At 41.4% G+C, this 23,627-nt stretch overlaps 1 protein-coding gene across 1 annotated transcript in view; it reads left to right on the top strand.

The window, feature by feature from the left end:
• Positions 1-329: 329 nt before the first annotated feature.
• Positions 330-23,627, top strand: part of LOC128643359 (WD repeat-containing protein 36-like) — a gene marked incomplete at both ends in the record, with an annotated part of 47,019 nt that continues 23,721 nt past the window's right edge. The window contains one exon of the mRNA XM_053696290.1: positions 330-475. Coding sequence (XP_053552265.1) covers positions 330-475 — 146 coding nt within the window. The remainder of the gene's footprint in view (positions 476-23,627) is intronic.

The raw sequence follows: 23,627 nt of genomic DNA, 5'->3' as shown, positions 1-23,627 counted from the left end.
GCAAGCTCTGATTGGCTAAAATGGATGTCTGTCAAAAGAACTGAAATAAGGGGGCAGTTTGCAGAGGCTTAGATGCAAGGTAATCACAGAGGTAAAAAGTGTATTTATATAACTCTGTTGGTTATGCAAAACTAGGGAATGGGTAATAAAGGGATTATCTATCTCTTCAAACAATAAAAATTCTGGTGTAGACTGTCCCTTTAATGTTAACATTTAGATGCAGATGTAAATTATTTTATTAAAAGCTCTATGTACATATTTTATTTAATGAATATATTCCACTTCCCTACTAGCATTTTGTAATATATGTTGAACTGTTTTTTTTTAAGCTGCAGAAACAATGGAGGAGGAAGGAGAAACAAATGAAGATATAATGGAATATGAATCTCCAGAACAATTGGGAGAACAACTGGTAACACTGTCGTTGTTGCCAGACTCAAGGTGGAGAAATCTCCTTAACCTCGATATCATTAAGGTATTCAAGTATTTTATGTTAAGCTATATTAAAGTAATACAAACTTGTATACATTAATATGGACAGAAATTACCTCTCTCCCCCCCCCCCCCCCTTTTTTTTTTTTTTTTTTTTTTTTTTTTTATTTAAATCTAAAAGGTGCTTCCTCCCTGACTCCTCCTTTGTCTATCACAGGGCAAGTCAAGACTATGCCCCATCACCTCTATTTCATACCTTGGACTAGGGGGTTCAGCATGAAGGCGCCCAGGTGTTTGCATTTTTAATGAATCACATTCATGAGCAACCTAGCTTAGTTTGGGGTTATGCTCTTTCTATGTAAACTTGTTTAATGGCTGCTCTGCACACCTCTTAATAAGCTTACATTGATTTGAGTGCCTCCATATTGAATTGGCCAGGGGTCATGTAGGACATTATTTACAGGTATAGCCAGAGAGAGACATTGCTTTTCACATTTAAGTGGCATTGTGGCACCCTAATTCATGCTGTGCTTAGGCTCCACTCACATGGCCTGCCCGGTTGATTGATGCCTACGTGAAAATCTGCCACCAAAAATTTAAAGGAAAGTAGCTTCTTAATTATTTTGGTACATTTACTAGTTTTATTCCTGCTGCTCTTTAACCATGAGCCCAGAACGCTTCTATATATCAGGCCACCATATTTCATTCTATTTGGCTAGGTTTTCAGTGGTCAAAACTAATAATTGTTTGAAATATGATTTCTAATTCAATAAACAAACATGCCAGAGGCACATAAGGCCATTACATTTATTTATTTTTAACAACACAATGAGTCCACGGATTTCATCCTTGTGGGATTTCACCTCCTGGTCAGCAGGAGGAGGCAAAGAGCACCACAGCAGAGCTGCCATATATAGCTCCTCCCTTCCCTCCCACTCCAGTCATTCTCTTTGCCTACGTTAGTAATAGGAAGAGGTAAAGTGAGGTGTTAGAATTAGATTCTTCAATCAAGAATTTTTTATTTTTAAAGTAGTACAAGATTGTGCTGCTTTGTTCTGGGGTGTAGCCTAGTCGATATCAGTCTCTACAGTAGAGCTTTTGGTGGCTTTAGAGCAGTAGGAACTGGTGGGACATAATTTTCACTGCGCCTCCTATACATTTATGCTGCCCTTATCCAGATAGCCTAAGCGCATGTAACTCAGGCTTATCTTATTCCACAGGGCTATGGGAGGGAGAGGACCTCTTAAACCTGCTGGACTGTCCTGCTGTCGGACAGCATTCAAGGTAAGTGCTAATTTTGTTTATTCTAGGCAAGACATAGACTCAGGAGTGGGCACTTTATCTTTATTGGAATTTGCATAAGGATGCTGGGATACGTTTTTTTATTGACAGCTCTTATGTTGGGACATTACTCCCCTCTTAGATATGGAGGGGTTTTTATTGTTGGCAGCTACGGGTACAGGCACTGGGGCTGGGAGATTGCTCTATTTTACTGTAATGGTGGTTCCGATATTAACTTCAGAGTCCCAGTCGGGTAGTGTATTTTGTGTATGCCCACGATGGGCGGGGCTTCAGTTTCGTGCGCTGCTGTTATTTCACTGCACAGTTCTTAGCCGACAGGAGTGGACGTCTGCGCTCTGTAGCTCTACATCCGGATTGTTATCTTACTAATTATGCAGGCGGTTGTAGCGCTCTTGTTCCCCTGAGCTTCCGGATCGCTTTAGGAATAGAGTCAGTGAGACCAGGAAAGGGGTTCGTTTGGCAGGTAGGCACCTCAGCAGAGTTGCTGAGGTGTGGAAGTGTCTGAATGTAGATTGGTGTAACTTCTGGGATACGTTCTTTAACGCAGTAAACGAGTTGCGGTTTTATTATTTAAAGGCACAGTATCGTTTTCCTTTTGTTAGTTTTCTGGCATCAAATTTTATAGGATAATTTTGATTATCTTTTCCTTTGCGCACATTTTTCTTTTAGGAGATTAAAAGTTTATTTTGTAACTTTTTAAAGTGACAGTATCATCTATAAAAAAAAAAAAGTTTTTTATTTTTCATTGTCTCTTATTGTGATTTGGGATGGACATAGGAGCTGTGCAAAATGTTACTTGCTCCATGTGTTTGGATGCCAATATGGAACCACCAATTCCTTTCTGTCCCTCATGTATTAAGAGGGCTTTACATTATAAAGAAAATATTTTTCATGAGCAAAATATTTCTAAGGCGGATGCTTCTCAGGAGTCTAATGCTGAGATTCAGAGTATGCCGCAGCTTTCTCCCCAAGCGTCCTAAGCTTTAACGCCCACACAAGCAGTGTCCTGTACTTCTACTCCAGTGATTGCTGGAATTACTTAATTACTTTAAAAGACATAGCTACATATATGCATAAAAGTAACTTTCTATATATCTAGCTATTATAAGGAAATTAATGCTAAATAAAGGCTATATAGCTATATTAAATGTATCATCATAGCTATGGGGTCGTTGTGGCATAGTGCTTAAGTCTAATGCCTCTTAACCCAAAGGTTGTGAGTTCAAACCCGGCCTCAACTGCTGAAAAAACTTTTTCTGTATATGATTTTTCTATATGTATCTTTAATAGATGTGTTAGAAGTTGGCGTTGTAAATGACTAAAAATGAGTACCTTCTTTTAAGTTGAATTTGCAATTCAACACTAGCTGTGTCTTTCTATAAAATGCTATATAAAGACCCTTATAGGATTAAGATTAACCTATGTAAGTTAATAGAAAAAAAATTTCCAAGCTGTCAAGCCGATTGAGGCTAAATCCTATTGTATACATTTGATTGGAGTAAATGTTTGAGGGCGTATACCTGTACACAGGTAAAAAGGCTACAGGTGTAGAGGTTCAGGTATGGTCTATGATTAAGGCGGTCAGGATCCGCCGAAACATGTAAGACTGAAACTGAACCTCACATCAGCTCCTATGGTTTTAAGTGTGTGTCTCTGAAGTTTTTTGCAACAACTGTTTGTGAAAGAAAATTGCTACAATAAATTCACAGTGTTTTGGAAGTATTGGATGGATCCGCCTCTTCTTTTCTACTATAGCTACATATATGTCTTCCACAATTTCTGATGCGTTGTCTGCTTTTCCTATGCTACAGGGCAAGCGTAAGAGGAAGGACAACCACATAGTAAATGAGGTTTCTGATACTATGGTGCCAATCTTGGAGGTACCCTCCCAGGGAGCTGAGTTGGAGGGTATGGAGGTTCTATCAGAAGGGGAAGTTTCAGACTCTGAAGGTTCAATACCTTTGACTGATTCAGAGGTTGTTTCTTTCAGGTTCAAACTAGAACACCTCCGTCTGTTGCTCAGGGAGGTTTTGGTTACTTTAGATGACTGCGATTCTTCAGTAGTGGTTGCTCCTGCGAAGTCGAGCAAGTTGGACAGATATTTTGAAGTTCCCTCTTACTCAGACGTTTTTTCCAGTACCAAATCGGACTTCAGAGATTATTTCCAAGGAATGGGAGAGACCAGGTATTCCCTTTTCTCCATCTCCTATTTTCAAGAAAATGTTTCCTATAGCGGACGCTGTCAGGGAAACTTGGCAGACGGTGCCTAAGGTGGAAGGAGCTATTTCCACTCTAGCCAAGCGAACTACTATTCCCATTGAGTAAAGTTTGTGCTTTTAAAGATCCCATGGACAAGAAGTTGGTGGGTCTACTTAAAAAGATTTATGTTCACCAGGGTCTGCTATTGCAGCCGGCTGTGTGCATTGCTACGGTCACTAGTGCAGCAGCTTATTTGTTTGATGCTCTGTCTGAATCTCTCAGAACTGAAACCACTTTAGAGGAGATCCAAGATAGGATTAAAGCTCTGAAGTTGGCCAATGCCTTTATTACAGATGCTTCTCTGCAAATTACTAAATTAGCAGCTAAAAGTTCAGGGTTTTCTATTCTAGCCCGCAGAGCTTTATGGTTAAAACCTTGGTCTGCGGACGTGTCATCCAAGTCTAAGCTTCTAGCTATTCCTTACAAAGGAAATACCTTTTTTGGACCTGGCCTGAAGGAGATTATTTCTGACATCACGGGTGGTAAGGGTCATCTGCTTCCTCAGGATAAGAGTAATAAACAAAAAGGACGACAAAGTAATTTTCGTTCCTTTCGTAATTTCAAGGGAAATTCTTTCTCTTCCTCCTCTAAACAAGAAGGAAACTATTCGCAATCTAAGTCTACTTGGAGACCCAACCAGCCTAGGAACAAGGGTAAACAGTCCAAGAAGCCTGCTGCTGACTCCAAAACTGCATGAAGGGCATGCCCCTGATCTGGTGGGGGACAGACTTTCTTTCTTCGTTCAGGCTTGGGTGCGAGGCGTTCAGGATCCCTGGGCTACAGAGATAGTATCCCAGGGATACAAACTGGAGTTCAAGAATTTTCCTCCCAGAGGAAGATTTCTTTTTTCAAGATTATGTGCAAACCAGATAAATAAGAGGCATTCTTACATTGTGTAAAAGACCTCTCCTCCCTGGGAGTAATTGTTCCCGTTCCAGCACAGGAACAGGGGCAGGGGTTTTATTCAAATCTGTAGTTCCCAAAAAAGAGGGAACCTTCAGACCTATATTAGATCTCAAGAGTCTAAACATATTTCTCAGAGTTCCATCATTCAAGAAGGAAATTATTCAGATCATTCTTCCATTAATCCAGGAGGGTTCAATTATGACGACAGTGGATTTTAAGGATGCATACCTTCATGTGCCTATCCACAGAGATCATCACAAGTTCCTAAGGTTTGCTTTTCTGGACCAGCACTTTCAGTTTGTGACTCTTCCTTTCGGGCTGGCCACGGCACCCAGAATTTGCACAAAGGTTATGGGGTCTTTGCTGGCCGTTCTAAAGCCACGGGGTATTGCGGTGGCGCCTTATCTGTACAATATTCTGATTCAGGTGCCATCTTGTCAACAAGCAGGGTCCCATACCGACATTGTCCTTCCTGAGGACTCACGGGTGCAAAGTAAATCTGGAAGAGAGTTCTTTAATCCTGAAAGCAAGGGTGACTTTCTTGGGAACTGTAATCAATTCTATATCCATGAGGATTTTTCTGACAGAGGTCAGGATCAAAGATTCTAGATACCTGTTGAATCCTTCAGTCCAATCCTCTGCCGTCAGTGGCCCAGTGCATGGAATAAATCGGACTGATGGTGGCGGCAATGGACATCATCCTGTTTGCTCGGTTTCACCTCAGACCTTGGCAGTTAAACATGCTCAGGCTGTGGAATGGAGATTATGCAGATTTGTCTCCTCGAATAACCCTGAAGCAGGAGACAAGGGATTCATTTCAATGGTGTTTGTCTCTGGATCATCTATCCCAGGGAACATGCTTTTGCAGACAATCTTGGGTGATTGTGACAACAGATGCCAGCCTTCTAGGGTGGGGGGCGGCTGTCTGGGGTACTCTAAAAGCTCAGGGAGTGTGGACTCCAGCGGAGTCTGTTAGAGCGATCTTCAATTCTCTTCTGGCCTGGCCTCAGTTGGCTTCGGCTCAGTTCATCAGATTCCAGACGGACAACATAACAACAGTGGCCTACATCAATCAAGGAGGAACGAGGAGTTCCTTAGCAATGACCGAGGTAGCCAAGATAATCCGGTGGGCGGAGGCCCATTCTTGTCATCTGTCAGCGATCCATATCCCAGGGGTGGACAATTGGGAGGCGGGCTTTCTGAGCAGGCAGACTTTTCATCCGGGAGAGTGGGAACTCCATCCGGAAGTGTTCTCTAACCTGATTCTCAAATGGGGTCGGCCAGAGTTGGATCTCATGGCATCTTGTCAGAATGCCAAGCTCCCGAGATACGGGTCGAGGTCCAGGGATCCCCAGGCAGAACTGATAGATACTCTGGCGGTCCCTTGGTCCTTCAATCTTTTTCGCTTCTTCCTCGAGTCATTGCCAGAATCAAACAGGAGAGGGCATCAGTGATCCTCATTGCTCCTGCGTGGCCTTGCAGGATTTGGTATGCAGATCTGGTGGACATGTCATCCCTGCCACCTTGGAGACTTCCGTTGAGGAAGGACCTTCTCATTCAAGGGCCCTTCCTTCACCCAAATCTAGTTTCTCTGAAGCTGACTGCTTGGAGATTGAACTCTTAATCCTATCCAAGCGGGCGTTTTCTGATCCAGTTGTATAGTAACACACAGATAAGCCAAATGCTTCCAAGTCACAAACCTGTTTATTCATAGCACAGTGGCTAGACAAACCAAGAAAGGAACCATACAATCTGAAACCAAGATTTCTCCAACATAGGTGTGTCCGGTCCACGGCGTCATCCTTACTTGTGGGATATTCTCTTCCCCAACAGGAAATGGCAAAGAGCCCAGCAAAGCTGGTCACATGATCCCTCCTAGGCTCCGCCTACCCCAGTCATTCTCTTTGCCGTTGTACAGGCAACATCTCCACGGAGATGGCTTAGAGTTTTTTAGTGTTTAACTGTAGTTTTTATTATTCAATCAAGAGTTTGTTATTTTAAAATAGTGCTGGTATGTACTATTTACTCAGAAACAGAAAAGAGATGAAGATTTCTGTTTGTATGAGGAAAATGATTTTAGCACCGTAACTAAAATCCATGGCTGTTCCACACAGGACTGTTGAGAGCAATTAACTTCAGTTGGGGGAACAGTGTGCAGTCTCTTACTGCTTGAGGTATGACACATTCTAACAAGACGATGTAATGCTGGAAGCTGTCATTTTCCCTATGGGATCCGGTAAGCCATGTTTATTAAGATAGTAAATAAGGGCTTCACAAGGGCTTATTAAGACTGTAGACTTTTTCTGGGCTAAATCGATTCATTATTAACACATATTTAGCCTTGAGGAATCATTTATTCTGGGTATTTTGATATGATTATATCGGCAGGCACTGTTTTAGACACTTTATTCTTTAGGGGCTTTCCCTAATCATAGTCAGAGCCTCATTTTCGCGCCGGTATGGCGCACTTGTTTTTGAGGACAGCATGGCATGCAGCTGCATGTGTGTGGAGCTCTGATACATAGAAAAGTCTTTCTGAAGGCATCATTTGGTATCGTATTCCCCTTTGGGCTTGGTTGGGTCTCAGCAAAGCAGATTCCAGGGACTGTAAAGGGGTTAAATATAAAAACGGCTCCGGTTCCGTTATTTTAAGGGTTAAAGCTTCCAAATTTGGTGTGCAATACTTTTAAGGCTTTAAGACACTGTGGTGAAATTTTGGTGAATTTTGAACAATTCCTTCATACTTTTTCGCAATTGCAATAATAAAGTGTGTTTAGTTTAAAATTTAAAGTGACAGTAACGGTTTTATTTTAAAACGTTTTTTGTGCTTTGTTATCAAGTTTATGCCTGTTTAACATGTCTGAACTACCAGATAGATTGTGTTCTGACTGTGGGGAAACCAAGGTTCCTTCTCATTTAACTATATGTATTTTATGTCATAAAAAAATTTAGTAAAAATGATGCCCAAGATGATTCCTCAAGTGAGGGGAGTAAGCATGGTACTGCATCATCCCCTCCTTCGTCTACACCAGTCTTGCCCATACAGGAGGCCCCTAGTACATCTAGTGTGCCAATACTCCTTACTATGCAACATTTAACGGCTGTAATGGATAATTCTATCAAAAACATTTTAGCCAATATGCCCACTTATCAGCGAAAGCGCGACTGCTCTGTTTTAGAAAATTCTGTAGAGCATGAGAACGCTGATGATATGGTTTCTGAAGGGCCCCTACACCAGTCTGAGGGGGCCAGGGAGGTTTTGTCTGAGGGAGAAATTTCAGATTCAGGAAACATTTCTCAACAAGCTGAACCTGATGTGATTACTTTTAAATTTAAGTTGGAACATCTCCGCGCTCTGCTTAAGGAGGTGTTATCCAATTTGGATGATTGTGATTATCTGGTCATTCCAGAACCACTATGTAAAATGGAAAAGTTCTTAGAGGCCCCGGGGCCCCCCGAAGCTTTTCCTATATCCAAGCGGGTGGCGTACATTGTTAGTAAAGAATGGGACAGGCCCGGTATACCTTTAGTACCTCCCCCCATATTTATAGAATTGTTTTCCTATAGTCGACCCCAGAAAGGACTGATGGCAGACAGTCCCCAAGGTCGAGGGGGCGGTTTCTACTCTACACAAGCGCGCCACTATACCCATAGAAGATAGTTGTGCTTTCCAAGATCCTATGGATAAAAAATTAGAAGGTCTGCCAAAGATGTTTGTTCAGCAAGGTTCCCTTCTACAACCAATTGCATGCATTGTCCCTGTCACTGCAGCCGCGTGTTTCTAGTTTGATGAGCTAGGAAAGGCGATTATTAGTAATTCTTCTTCTTATGAGGAGATTATGGACAGAATTCGTGCTCTTAAATTGGCTAATTCTTTCACCCTAGACGCCACCTTGCAATTGGCTAGGTTAGCGGCGAAAAAATTCTGGGTTTGCTATTGTGGCGCAGAGCGCTTTGGTTAAAATCTTGGGCAGCGGATGCGTCTTCCAAGAACAAATTGCTTGACATTCCTTTCAAGGGGAAAACACTCTTTGGCCCTGACTTGAAAGAGATTATCTCTGATATCACTGGGGGCAAGGGCCACGCCCTTCCTCAGGATAGGTCTTTTCAAGACCAAAAATAAACCTAAGTTTCGTCCCTTTCGCAGAAACGGATCAGCCCCAAGGGCTACGTCCTCTAAGCAGGAAGGTAATACTTCTCAAGCCAATCCAGCCTGGAGACCTATGCAAGGCTGGAGCAAAGGAAAGCAGGCCAGGAAACCTGCCACTGCTACCAAGACAGCATGAAATGCGGGCCCCCGATCCGGGACCGGATCTGGTGGGGGGCAGACTCTCTCTCTTCGCTCAGGCTTGGGAAAGAGATGTTCTGGATCCTTGGGCGCTAGAAATAGTCTCCCAAGGTTATTCTCTGGAGTTCAAGGGGCTTCCTCCAAGGGGGAGGTTCCACAGGTCTCAGTTGTCTTCAGACCACATAAGAAGACAGGCATTCTTACATTGGGTAGAAGACCTGCTAAAAATGGGAGTGATTCATCCTGTTCCATTAGGAGAACAAGGGATGGGGTTCTACTCCAATCTGTTCATAGTTCCCAAAAAAGAGGGAACGTTCAGACCAATCTTAGATCTCAAGATCTTGAACAAGTTTCTCAAGGTTCCATCGTTCAAGATGGAAACCATTCGAACACTTCTTCCTTCCATCCAGGAAGGTCAATTCATGACCAAGGTGGATTTCAAGGATGCGTATCTACATATTCCTATCCACAAGGAACATCATCGGTTCCTAAGGTTTGCATTCCTGGACAAGCATTTCCAGTTCGTGGCATTTTCTTTCGGATTAGCCACTGCTCCTAGGATTTTCTCATAGGTACTAGGGTCCCTTCTGGCGGTGCTAAGACCAAGGGGCATTGCTGTAGTACCTTACTTGGACGACATTCTGATTCGAGCGTCGTCCCTTCCTCAAGTAAAGGCTCACACGGACATTGTCCTGGCCTTTCTCAGATCTCACGGATGGAAAGTGAACGTGGAAAAGAGTTCTCTATCTCCGTCAACGAGGGTTCCCTTCTTGGGAACTATAATAGACTCCTTAGAAATGAGGATTTTTCTGACAGAAGCCAGAAAAACAAAACTTCTAGACTCTTGTCGGATACTTCATTCCGTTCCTCTTCCTTCCATAGCGCAGTGCATGGAAGTGATAGGTTTGATGGTAGCGGCAATGGACATAGTTCCTTTTGTGCGCATTCATCTAAGACCATTACAACTGTTCATGCTGAGTCAGTGGAATGGGGACTATTCAGACTTGTCTCCGAAGATACAAGCAAATCAGAGAACCAGAGACTCATTCCGTTGGTGGCTGTCCCTGGACAACCTGTCACAAGGGATGACCTTCCGCAGACCAGAGTGGGTCATTGTCACGACCGACGCCAGTCTGATGGGCTGGGGCGCGGTCTGGGGATCCCTGAAAGCTCAGGGTCTTTGGTCTCGGGTAGAATCTCTTCTACCGATAATTATTCTGGAACTGAGAGCGATATTCAATGCTCTCAAAGCTTGGCCTCAGCTAGCGAGGGCCAAGTTCATACATCAACCATCAGGGGGGAACAAGGAGTTCCCTAGCGATGGAAGAAGTGACCAAAATCATTCTATGGGCGGAGTCTCACTCCTGCCACCTGTCTGCTATCCACATCCCAGGAGTGGAAAATTGGGAAGCGGATTTTCTGAGTCGTCAGACATTGCATCCGGGGGAGTGGGAACTCCATCCGGAAATCTTTGCCCAAGTCACTCAACCGTGGGGCATTCCAGACATGGATCTGATGGCCTCTCGTCAGAACTTCAGAGTTCCTTACTACGGGTACAGATCCAGGGATCCCAAGGCGGCTCTAGTGGATGCACTAGTAGCACCTTGGACCTTCAAACTAGCTTATGTGTTCCCGCCGTTTCCTCTCATCCCCAGGCTGGTAGCCAGGATCAATCAGGAGAGGGCGTCGGTGATTTTGATAGCTCCTGCGTGGCCACGCAGGACTTGGTATGCAGATCTGGTGAATATGTCATCGGCTCCACCATGGAAGCTACCTTTGAGAGACCTTCTTGTTCTAGGTCCGTTCGACCCACTCCAGCTGACTGCTTGGAGATTGAACGCTTGATCTTATCAAAGCGAGGGTTCTCAGATTCTGTTATTAATACTCTTGTTCAGGCCTGAAAGCCTGTAACCAGAAAAATTACCACATAATTTGGTATATCTGTTGGTGTGAATCTGCAGGATTCCCTTGGGACAAGGTTAAGATTCCTAAGAGTCTATCCTTCCTTCGAGAAGGATTGGAAAAAGGATTATCTGCAAGTTCCTTGATGGGACAGATTTCTGCCTTGTCTGTGTTACTTCACAAAAAGCTGGCAGCTGTGCCAGATGTTCTAGCCTTTGTTCAGGCTCTGGTTAGAATCAAGCCTGTTTACAAAATTTTGACTCCTCCTTGGAGTCTCAACCTAGTTCTTTCAGTTCTTCAGGGGGTTCCGTTTGAACCCTTACATTCCGTTGATATTAAGTTATTATCTTGGAAAGTTTTGTTTTTGGTTGCAATTTCTTCTGCTAGAAGAGTTTCAGAATTATCTGCTCTGCAGTGTTCTTCTCCTTATCTGGTGTTCCATGCAGATAAGGTGGTTTTGCGTACTAAACCTGGTTTTCTTCCAAAAGTTGTTTCTAACAAAAACATTAACCAGGAGATAGTTGTGCCTTCTTTGTGTCCTAATCCAGTTTCAAAGAAGGAACGTTTGTTGCACAACTTGGATGTAGTTCGTGCTCTCAAATTTTACTTAGCAGCTACTAAGGATTTCAGACAAACTTTGTCTTTGTTTGTTGTTTATTCTGGTAAACGGAGAGGTCAAAAAGCAACTTCTACCTCTCTCTCCTTCTGGATTAAAAGCATTATCCGATTGGCTTATGAGACTGCCGGACGGCAGCCTCCTGAAAGAATCACAGCTCACTCCACTAGGGCTGTGGCTTCCACATGGGCCTTCAAGAACGAGGCTTCTGTTGATCAGATATGTAAGGCAGCGACTTGGTCTTCACTGCACACTTTTTCTAAATTTTACAAATTTGATACTTTTGCTTCTTCTGAGGCTATTTTTGGGAGAAAGGTTTTGCAAGCCGTGGTGCCTTCCATTTAGGTGACCTGATTTGCTCCCTCCCTTCATCCGTGTCCTAAAGCTTTGGTATTGGTTCCCACAAGTAAGGATGACGCCGTGGACCGGACACACCTATGTTGGAGAAAACAGAATTTATGTTTACCTGATAAATTACTTTCTCCAACGGTGTGTCCGGTCCACGGCCCGCCCTGGTTTTTTTAATCAGGTCTGATAATTTATTTTCTTTAACTACAGTCACCACGGTAACATATGGTTTCTCCTATGCAAATATTCCTCCTTAACGTCGGTCGAATGACTGGGGTAGGCGGAGCCTAGGAGGGATCATGTGACCAGCTTTGCTGGGCTCTTTGCCATTTCCTGTTGGGGAAGAGAATATCCCACAAGTAAGGATGACGCCGTGGACCGGACACACCGTTGGAGAAAGTAATTTATCAGGTAAACATAAATTCTGTTTTTGTACCAAAGTTACATGTACCAGTATGCAGTACAAGCTTTTTAGTTATCTAGGAAAACATATAAGTTAAAACAAACCTTATAGTTACTAAATTGAATTTCAGTAACCAATATTTTTTTTTATCTTTTGAAGAGCACCCTTATACGTCTTCTATAACCATTCTTATATAGTCTTTTATTCATTAAGGGAACTTTACTTTGGTTTCTACTTCTCTATGAAGAGTTTCTATATATTGTTTAGACTTCATCAAAAACTTTTTGACTCTATAATTATCCCTCTTAGTTGTCTGCCTGTTCAGCTTTTGGGTATGCAAAAAAATAATTGAGAGGGGGGGGGGGGTATTTGTTATCAACCTAAAAAATAATTTTCCTTTCTAAGATAGTGAGTCCACGGCTTCATTCCTTACTGTTGGGAAATACAACACCTGGCCACCAGGAGGAGGCAAATACACCCCAGCCAAAGTCTTAAATATCCCTCCCACTTACTCATTACCCCAGTCATTCTTTGCCTTTCGTCACGTTAGGAGGTGGCAGAGAAGTGGCAGAAGATTCGGAGAGTCCTGAAAAAGGGTATCTGCCCTTCGAGATAGGACTGGAGTTTTAAGTAGTCATGTCAACCTCTCAGTGACAGTATTGATGAAAGTTACAGGCTGGAGATGCAGGGAAAGTTTTTCTACGAAACCATCCAGACTACTGCTAACGGCTCCTAAGCAATCAGTGTTGACGAGTCTCACTGCCTGCTTTCTTTCACTCAAGTCCATGTCAGGAGCGCTGCTATAAGACTTGTCACACTTGAGAGGCTGTGTTCTGTTCCACAGCATAGATCCTGGAGGTAAGATAGTTTCAATTTTTACACATAAAATGCTATAACAGGGCCACAGTGTGGCTCCTTTATACCTTGATAGGATCCAGGATTAATATCCCCTGAAGGGGGTTTATTGAACAGTTGGAGTTAATTAATCGGTGTATTAATTATTTACATGCTGCTTTGTGTGATTTTTTTTTTCTTGGGATGATAGATTGTGTTTTTGGCTGGAACAAACAAGTTTCACTTTCGTTTTTGAAAGTGTTGCACAGCTCCTATTACTTGCTGTACTTGTAATAACAGTGGAAGTACTGTCTTACACTCCATGTGACCGTGTGTGTGGACTAAGTTCATTTCCTCCATTCTGGCTGAGACTTGAACCTGAGGAGAGCGTTTCCTTTGTTAACTGTCTGGGTCTAGGAGGTGGTGAGTGCAGTTTTCTATAATAAAAACGTTTTTGTGTCCTTGTTATGGGTATAACCTGAGATATGGAGGACTCTGACATGTTAGAAGGTACTCTTTCTGTACTAAATCATACCTGTTTATATTGTGAGGTGGCCATGGTTTTCCCGCCAACTCAATTATGTTTCACATGCCTTAACACCGTTATAAAGTCTAAGAAGGGAGACAAGCCTTCTAAGGCTCTTAGTCCCTCTGAGCCATCTACCTCTCAGGACTCGGCATCCTGTGAGATTACTACCCTTGCCACATTATCCACTCCATATGCAGTTCCCCGTAGCACATCTAATCCTCCGTCCGGAGGGGGCCTTCTTCCTGCAGACTTTGCCGCACAGTTACAAACAGTGGTGTCTGCGGCCCTCGCATTACCTCGCTTAAACATAGCTCTACTGACCCGGAGTCATCTAAATATATATCGGATTTAGCTATTATGTCCCAGTTATCCGATGATGCATTAACCTCTGTAGCTTCAGAGGGTGAACTTTCTGGGTCGGAGTGCTTGGCGTCCAAGCGTCCTGCTGCGGAGGAACCATCCTTTAGATTTAAAATTGAGCACTTGCGTTCTTTATAAAAGGAGGCCGCGCTGCCTGAAGAACCTATGATACCTAAGTTAGACAGAGTTTACGAAGACAGGAAAGTTCCTTTGACGGTTAAGATGGCGGACATTATTAAGAACAAATGGGAAAGAATTGTTTCTTCCTTTTCCCCCTCATCTACTTTTAAAAAGTTGTTCCCGGTCACGGACTCTCAACTGGATTTGTGGGGCTCCATTCTTAAGGTGGATGGTGCTATCTCTACGCTTGCTAAACGTACCTCTTGAGGATAGTTCTTCGTTCAGAGAGCCTATGGATAAGAAAATGGAAACCTTTCTGAGAAAGATGTTTCAACACACAGGATTTTTGTTTCAACCGGCGGCTGCAGTTGCCAAGGTTGCCGGAGCGGCTACCTACTGGTGCCACTCTTTGTCGGAACTCATTGATGTGGAGTCTCCCCTCAAGAATATTTAAGACAGAGTTAAAGCTCTGAGAATTGCTAATTCTTATCTGTGATGTGAAAATGCAAATTATTTGCCTAAATGCAAAGCCCTCTGGCTTTGCGGTCCTAGCCTGCCAGGTGCTCTGGTTCAAGTCTTGGTCTGCGGATATGACTTCTAAGTCCAGACTCCTTTCTCTTCCCTTCAAGGGAAAGATTTTATTTGATCCAGGCCTGGACTCCATTATTTCTACGGTTACCGGAGGCAAGGGTGCCTTCCTACCGCAAGATAAGAACAAGTCTAAGGGACGCAATCTTCTAATTTTTAATCCTTTCGTTCTGACAAATTCCAGCGAAAACAATCATCCTCTAAGCCCGAGCAACCCAAGAGTACTTGGAAGCCGGCTTAGTTCTGGAATAAATTTAAGCAGAATAAGAAGCAAGCAGAAAACAAATCAGCATGAAGAGGCGGCCCCCGATCCGGGATCGTTTCGTATAGGGGGCATACTGTCTTTTTTCAGATTCCTGGTTCAAGGACGTACAGGATCCATGGGTCCTGGAGGTGCATCTCAGAGATACAAGATAGGCTTCAAATCTCATCTGGCAAGGAGCAGATTCCTTCTCTTGAATCTTTCTACCAGACCAGAAAACAGGGATGCCTTTCTAGGTTGCGAGCTGTTGTCCCGGTGCCTATCAAAGAAAAAGGTTTGGGGTTTTATTCAAACCTGTTCGTGGGTCGAGGGATCCCCAAGCAGATCTAATAGATGCACTAGCAGTGCCCTGGAGGTTCAAACTCATATATTTTCCCTTCATTACCGCTTCTTCCTCGAGTGGTGGCCCTCATCAAGCAGGAGCGGGTATCAGTAATCCTGATTGCTCCATCGTGGCCGCGAAGGACGTGGTTCATGGATCTAGTGGGGATGTCCTCATCTCTTCCGTGGAAGTTAACTTGTCGCAGAGACCTGCTGATACAAGGTCTATTTGTTCATCAAAATCTAGATTCTCTGAGGCTGACTGCGTGGAGATTGAACGCTTAGTCTTAGCCAAGAGAGAGGTTTCTCTGAGAGTGTCTTTGATACTCTTATTCAAGCTCGTAAACCAGTTACTCTGCGTATCTTGAAAGAAAATACAAAGTCCGGAACTTGCAGTAAAACTTCAATGCTTTAATTATCCTTTAAAAGCGGAATATGTACACAAGACAAACACATGCCCTCAGTGCAAGCTCACGCGTTTCGGCTTAACTGCCGTACTCATAGCTTCCTATCCACCTTCTCACTAAAGGGCTATTTAAGAGAAGTAAAACCATTTGATTGGCTAGGGTTACATGTTTGAAATTAACTGTTTCATTGCTGGCTTACATAGCTATTAGGCTAGAATGGCCTTAATCTTCAGATTTAGCTAAACATATTAACATTAGAAATTTACATGTCACACTAAAACATCAATACATTGGTTGCAACAACTTATTTAGGTTTTTAATATCACAAAAGAACATTCTTCCTCCATTTTTCATATTTACTTTTATACAGAAATTTTCAATTTAAGTTTGAATTGAAATATAAATTAAAGGTGCCATTTTTGGCAATACATGCTTCATTATACATTGCGCACCTTATAACCTTGTTAGTGATACGTAACCAACCTTCCAGCAATTTATCTAACCTAGTATGATATCTTGTCAATACTCTGTAGCATGCTTTATACATGTTGGTATCATATATTATCACAAATAAACAACATGAGTCCTAAATTCTACGAAAATTGACTGTATCTTTAAAGTTTGAAAATAGGTATTTAAAATAGATACAATGAAATTTAGATTAATGTACTCCCATATAATATATGAAATGTCTGGTAAAGCAATACATTACTAATGTATACTGAATTTTAGAGACTCCAAGTCTTCCTTTTCAGTGTCACATAAAAGTAATGTAATTACTTCCAAAAGTTGATGAGGTCATAGGAAGAATTTAACCCCTTTGGATATCTAGTTTGAAGATCAAATATCCAAAAGACCTCACGTTTCCCTAGTGCCTGATCTCTATCCCCTCCTCTTTGATTGGTATTAACCACTTCTATGATGGTCCATTTAAAGCTCTCTGCCTGTTTATTATGGACCAAATTGAAGTGCTGCACCAGGGGGGTAGTCAGGACACCCGTCTTGATATCCGAAAGATGTTCCCTAATTCGTACACGTGTTTCTCTGGATGTCATACCTACGTATTGTAGGTGACAAACTTCACAACCTGCTAGATAGATAGTGTACTTGCTTCTGCAATTCATACACCTATTGTGTCGATATGATTTATTCGTTACCTCACTTTTGAAACCTTCACCTGTAATCACGTGTTCACACGCCTTACAGGAATGATTGCTGTATCGAAACACTCCCTTGAAACGTAGCCAAGAACTTGAATCCCCCATTTGTATTGTTTTGAGCTGTGTAGGTGCCAAGATGTTACCTAAAGAAACTCCTTTTCTATAGGAACATCTACATCCCTTTTTTACTGTATCTTCCAAGGCTGCATCTGCTGCCAATAGTCTGAAATTCTTCTGTACTATATGGCACATTTTATGATACTGAGTACTGTAATCAGTAGTGAAGAAAATTTTCCCTTGATTAGTAGGTTTTCTACATGTTGATTTCTCTAGTAGGGTCCCTCTATCAATGATAGCAACTTCCTGTCTTGTTTTTGCTACTACATGTTGATTATAGCCTCTATTGATAAGGCGATCTGTTAATTGGTGTGCATGCATCTCATAAGCCTGAGAGTTACTGCAATTCCTCTTTAATCTTGAAAACTGTCCTTTTGCGACAGACCTAAATACTTGCTTAGGATGACTGCTCCTGGCGTGGAGAAGCATATTACCTGTGATCGGTTTTCTATAAACCTCGGTTTCAATTCCTATATTTGGTATACCGATCAGGGTTAGGTCCAAAAAATTAATTCTGGACTTAAGTTCAAAAGTGAACTCTAACCCTATATCATTGGTATTAATCCAGGTTACAAATTCCATTGCCATTTCTTCAGTAGCTCCCCACACCAGGAGCAGGTCATCTATGTAACGTTTATAAAAACGTCGAAAGGGGTTCCCACCTCCATAGATGCGGGACAGCTCCCACCAACCCATGTATAGGTTGGCGAAAGAGGGTGCAAACTTTGCACCCATAGCTGTCCCGCACCTCTGGAGGTAGAAAACCGCCTCGAAAGTGAAAAAATTGTGCGTCAATAAAAACCTGAGTATCCTCAGTATATATTGCACATACTCATCCGTATATCCTGTTCTTTGTAAGAAGAATTCAACAGCCTCTAAACCTTTATCATGGGGTATTGAAGTATATAAGGCCCTGACATCGATGGTAAGCCACAAATCCGAGGCCTCCCAGTTCAAATCCTTCATCAGATTTAGTACATGAGTAGTGTCCTGGAGGAAACTAGCTAGACTACTCACCAATGGCTGCAGTATACTGTCCAACCACTGGGAGGTTCTTTCTAGTAGGGACCCAATGCCGCTTACAATGGGTCTACCTGTGACTCCCTCCAAGGACTTGTGAACTTTAGGCAAGTGATTAAAAATTGGCATCACTGGATTTTCCACTAGGAGGAAGTCACAAGTAGACTCATCCAAAATCCCCAATTCCTTGCCATCGTCCAAAATTTGTTCCAGTTCCCTTTTAAACCTGATAGTGGGATCACCACCTAGTTTTTGATAGAATTTCCCAATTGCCTCTCTGCTTCGGCAATAAACTGGGATCTAGACATCACCACAACAGAACCACCCTTATCAGCATTCCTAATTACCAGGTCTTTGTTCTTTTGTAATTTCATCAAAGCCTTTCTTTCCTTAGCATTTAAGTTATGCTGTCCTGAATGGGTGGTCTGGTGTAGTGATGTCAGATCCCTTTCAACCCGTGCCTGAAAGGTTTCCAAGATATTGCCCCTGCACTGGATGGGGTAAAATCTGGATTCCTCTTTAAATTTTGGTGTGTTTGCCAATGCTGGATGTCCTTCCACTGTTCCTTCCTGCCACAGATCATCCAGTATGGAAATATCACATGCTTCAGAAAATGAGGCTACGTTATCTGTAGCTGTCCTATTATAATGTTCCACCCCTCTTGGATGTTCAATTTCCTCAATATTTTTATTATAAATTTTTTTTTTAAAGTTAGTCCTCTGATTAGTTTGTTAAGATCTATTAGAGTGTTGAAGAGGTTGAAGCTTTGTGAGGGAACAAAACCCAAACCTAAATTCAACACTCTTAATTCCATTTCCGTGAGTGTATAATGTGACAAATTTATGACATTATTATTCACTGGTATTTGCTTTTGAATCTCCCTCTTCGAGTTGGGTACCTGTTCTGGCCTGAAAGCCCCTCTGGACCTCCTCTCCCTCGACCCCCTCCTTCCGGTTTGGTATGGGGGAGGGAAAAAACCTGTTCCTAACCTTTCTTCCTGATTCATACTGGGAAGGTCCCTTTGATTTCCTTGAGCATTCTCTGTAGTATATTTGGAGCCTACTATTCTCTGTTGTTTTTTAAGAATGGGCTTAATTTCTTTCGTTATGGTCTTAGGTTTTACCACTTGTTCCCCCTCTACATTAGTTGCCAAAGGAAAAGATCCAACACCTGTCTCTTCCCCACCTGACGCTGAACTCTCATCGTAAGATTCAGCCTCACTTTCAGAGAAAGTCACCTTTTTATTATTAGCAGAATCCTTTTCATTATAATCGGGGTTAAAAACATCCCTAGTATTTTTGTTGCTAGTATTCCTGTGTCCTCTGCCCCTACCTCTGCCTCTAGTCCTATTGTAAGTTCGCCTGCCTTCTGATCTTTCTTTTTTGTTCCATACAAAAATTCGGTTGTTATCATAGTCTGACTGATCCCTCAGGTATTTATTATGTTTAACCTCTATAAGAAGTGTTCTAGTTTCTGCAATTGTTTGCTTCATCATATCATCATATTTTGCAAACTCCTGAGCACTTCTTCTGAGGTTCAGCTCAACCTGTAGTAATTCTATTTGTTGGACTACAGAGTTAAGGGCTTTCGTTTTAAAATGAACCAGTAATAGTATCAAACGAAGGGAGCAATCAGAAAGGATAATGTTCCACTCATTAATAAATTCCACATCATCCGTCTGGAATGTGGGGAATTTATTCACCCTGAGACCCCTAGGGATGATTTTTAATTCATGATACTTGTTTAACGTCATAATATCCCATCTTAACTTATTTTCTTTAATAAGTAAAAACTCTACCTCCTCAAACAATTTTGCAAGAGTAAACTTTGATCTATCAGTGCAAAAAATTTCATCCAAGTCTTGTATACAACTCCCTCTCTCTTGAGTAGAGATCAGGGAAAAAAATTCTCCTTCATCATTCACAGTAACTACCTCCATAGTAACTATTCTTACCCTTATTAACAAGGGAGATATAAAAGATGAATTAACCTATGTAAGGCTTACAAAGTACAGTTATAACAAGGGTTGATTGAATATTTCTCAAAAAATCCATACATATATCCTATTCTGACCTTTTTACATTAAACAATTTGTTTTGGGCTCTAAAAGGATATCATATAGCCAATCACAATAGATAATGCATAAAACAGTACGCTGTTATGGAAAATATTAGTTTAACATTGTCTAGAATATATACAGTAGATTTGGAGCAGGCATTTATAAATTTAGGGCAAATAACAAGGCAAAGGGAATTGCAACTTGAAGGCTGGGTACATATTCTGTTATAGTTTACCAGACCTCAAGACCCACAGGTAAAAATGCCTAACAAAAAATTGGGTTTTAATGTGTGTTCAAAATAGTATATAGACAATTCACTCCCTGTAGTGCATTATGAGGACAGAACAGTCAAGTGTTAGAGCTCAAATACTTCTCTACTTGCATATAAATTGATCGTTAATAAAAGGCTGATTGCGTAGACACTTGAAAATTACTATATCAATAAACAGACATTGAGTATTGCATATGATAAATAATATAAAGCAAATAAGGAAATAATAATAATGAGAAGGATTATAACCAAGGATAAATGGCTATCAGATAAGTCCCCCGTTCCCGGGTATCCTATCAGTAGGTATAATTGTTATGAAAGTCCAGATATAACAGACTGTACGATTGAGAAAGTCAATATTATAATGGGAGTTCAAAAAAGTTGCTGCAATCCAAGTACACTTGAAAAATTAGGTATTAATTAGCAGAAGTTCGGGTACATCATATTTGGGCTAAATAGTGGATACCATGGTGTATAAGTTCCGAAAGTCCCTTAGCCAGACTGCCGGTCTTGGGGTCCGGTGTTGCCAGTCACCAACAACAAATTAAAAAGTTACCCCAATGAAGGGGAGACCCCTAACACCCATAGGTACCACTTAAACAGTGAAGTGTAATGCTGCGTGCTGTTATCACGTAATGTAATGGCCACACACAATTTCAAGATGTGAGTTACAAAGCTGTCCTTATTTCACCTTTGAAAAAAGGGGGACTTACCCTCTCTTCATGGCCTTTCTCATGCCCACTGGGTGGAGAGCCGTTCGGGAGACCTTCCTCCTAGGCTCTAACTCGGATCGCCATTCTTCAGCTTGGAGCGAACTCCCACAAGCAAACAGCCACAGACACGCTGCACTGGCGTCCGCCCAAACACCCAGGGCTCTGCAAAGTGACGTCAGAAGACGCGGCCGACTTGTGAGGGGGAGGCTGATGCCAAGTGAAAACACCTCCAAATGGAAAGACAGCGCTTGCATCCAGACTGTGCGGCCAAACTTCACCTCCTTAGATAGGTAACCTCCAGGGGTGTACCTGCTGCAAAAAGTTCCGTGAACAAGGCTTGAAAACTTGAAAGAAAATACTAAGTCCGGAACTTGCAGTAAAACTTCAATGCTTTAATTATCCTTTAAAATCGGTACATGTACACAAGACAAACACATGCCCTCAGTGCAAGCTTACGCGTTTCGGCTTAACTGCCGTACTCATAGCTTCCTATCCACCTTCTCACTAAAGGGCTATTTAAGAGAAGTAAAACCATTTGATTGGCTAGGGTTACATGTTTGAAATTAACTGTTTCATTGCTGGCTTACATAGCTATTAGGCTAGAATGGCCTTAATCTTCAGATTTAGCTAAACATATTAACATTAGCAATTTACATGTCACACTAAAACATCAATACATTGGTTGCAACAACTTATTTAGGTTCTTAATATCACAAAAGAACATTCTTCCTCCATTTTTCATATTTACTTTTATACAGAAATTTTCAATTTAAGTTTGAATTGAAATATAAATTAAAGGTGCCATTTTTGGCAATACATGCTTCATAATACATTGCGCACCTTATAACCTTGTTAGTGATACGTAACCAACCTTCCAGCAATTTATCTAACCTAGTATGATATCTTGTCAATACTCTGTAGCATGCTTTATACATGTTGGTATCATATATTATCACAAATAAACAACATGAGTCCTAAATTCTACGAGAATTGACTGTATCTTTAAAGTTTGAAAATAGGTATTTAAAATAGATACAATGAAATTTAGATTAATGTACTCCCATATAATATATGAAATGTCTGGTAAAGCAATACATTACTAATGCATACTGAATTTTAGAGACTCCAAGTCTTCCTTTTCAGTGTCACATAAAAGTAATGTAATTACTTCCAAAAGTTGATGAGGTCATAGGAAGAATTTAACCCCTTTGGATATCTAGTTTGAAGATGAAATATCCAAAAGACCTCACGTTTCCCTAGTGCCTGATCTCTATCCCCTCCTCTTTGATTGGTATTAACCACTTCTATGATGGTCCATTTAAAGCTCTCTGCCTGTTTATTATGGACCAAATTGAAGTGCTGCACCAGGGGGGTAGTCAGGACACCCGTCTTGATATCTGAAAGATGTTCCCTAATTCGTACACGTGTTTCTCTGGATGTCATACCTACGTATTGTAGGTAACAAACTTCACAACCTGTTAGATAGAGAGTTTACTTCAATTTGGTCCATAATAAACAGGCAGAGAGCTTTAAATGGACCATCATAGAAGTGGTTAATACCAATCAAAGAGGAGGGGATAGAGATCAGGCACTAGGGAAACGTGAGGTCTTTTGGATATTTCATCTTCAAACTAGATATCCAAAGGGGTTGAGTTCTTCCTATGACCTCATCAACTTTTGGAAGTAATTACATTACTTTTATGTGACACTGAAAAGGAAGACTTGGAGTCTCTAAAATTCAGTATACATTAGTAATGTATTGCTTTACATTTCATATATTATATGGGAGTACATTAATCTAAATTTCATTGTATCTATTTTAAATACCTATTTTCAAACTTTAAAGATACAGTCAATTTTCGTAGAATTTAGGACTCATGTTGTTTATTTGTGATAATGTATGATACCAACATGTATAAAGCATGCTACAGAGTATTGACAAGATATCATACTAGGTTAGATAAATTGCTGGAAGGTTGGTTACGTATCACTAACAAGGTTATAAGGTGCGCAATGTATTATGAAGCATGTATTGCCAAAAATGGCACCTTTAATTTATATTTCAATTCAAACTTAAATTGAAAATTTCTGTATAAAAGTAAATATGAAAAATGGAGGAAGAATGTTCTTTTGTGATATTAAGAACCTAAATAAGTTGTTGCAACCAATGTATTGATGTTTTAGTGTGACATGTAAATTGCTAATGTTAATATGTTTAGCTAAATCTGAAGATTAAGGCCATTCTAGCCTAATAGCTATGTAAGCCAGCAATGAAACAGTTAATTTCAAACATGTAACCCTAGCCAATCAAATGGTTTTACTTCTCTTAAATAGCCCTTTAGTGAGAAGGTGGATAGGAAGCTATGAGTACGGCAGTTAAGCCGAAATGCGTAAGCTTGCACTGAGGGCA

Source organism: Bombina bombina, unplaced genomic scaffold (genome assembly GCF_027579735.1).
Source record: "Bombina bombina isolate aBomBom1 unplaced genomic scaffold, aBomBom1.pri scaffold_1425, whole genome shotgun sequence".
Taxonomy (NCBI): Eukaryota; Metazoa; Chordata; class Amphibia; order Anura; family Bombinatoridae; genus Bombina; species Bombina bombina.
This window is presented reverse-complemented; position numbering and strand designations above follow the sequence as displayed.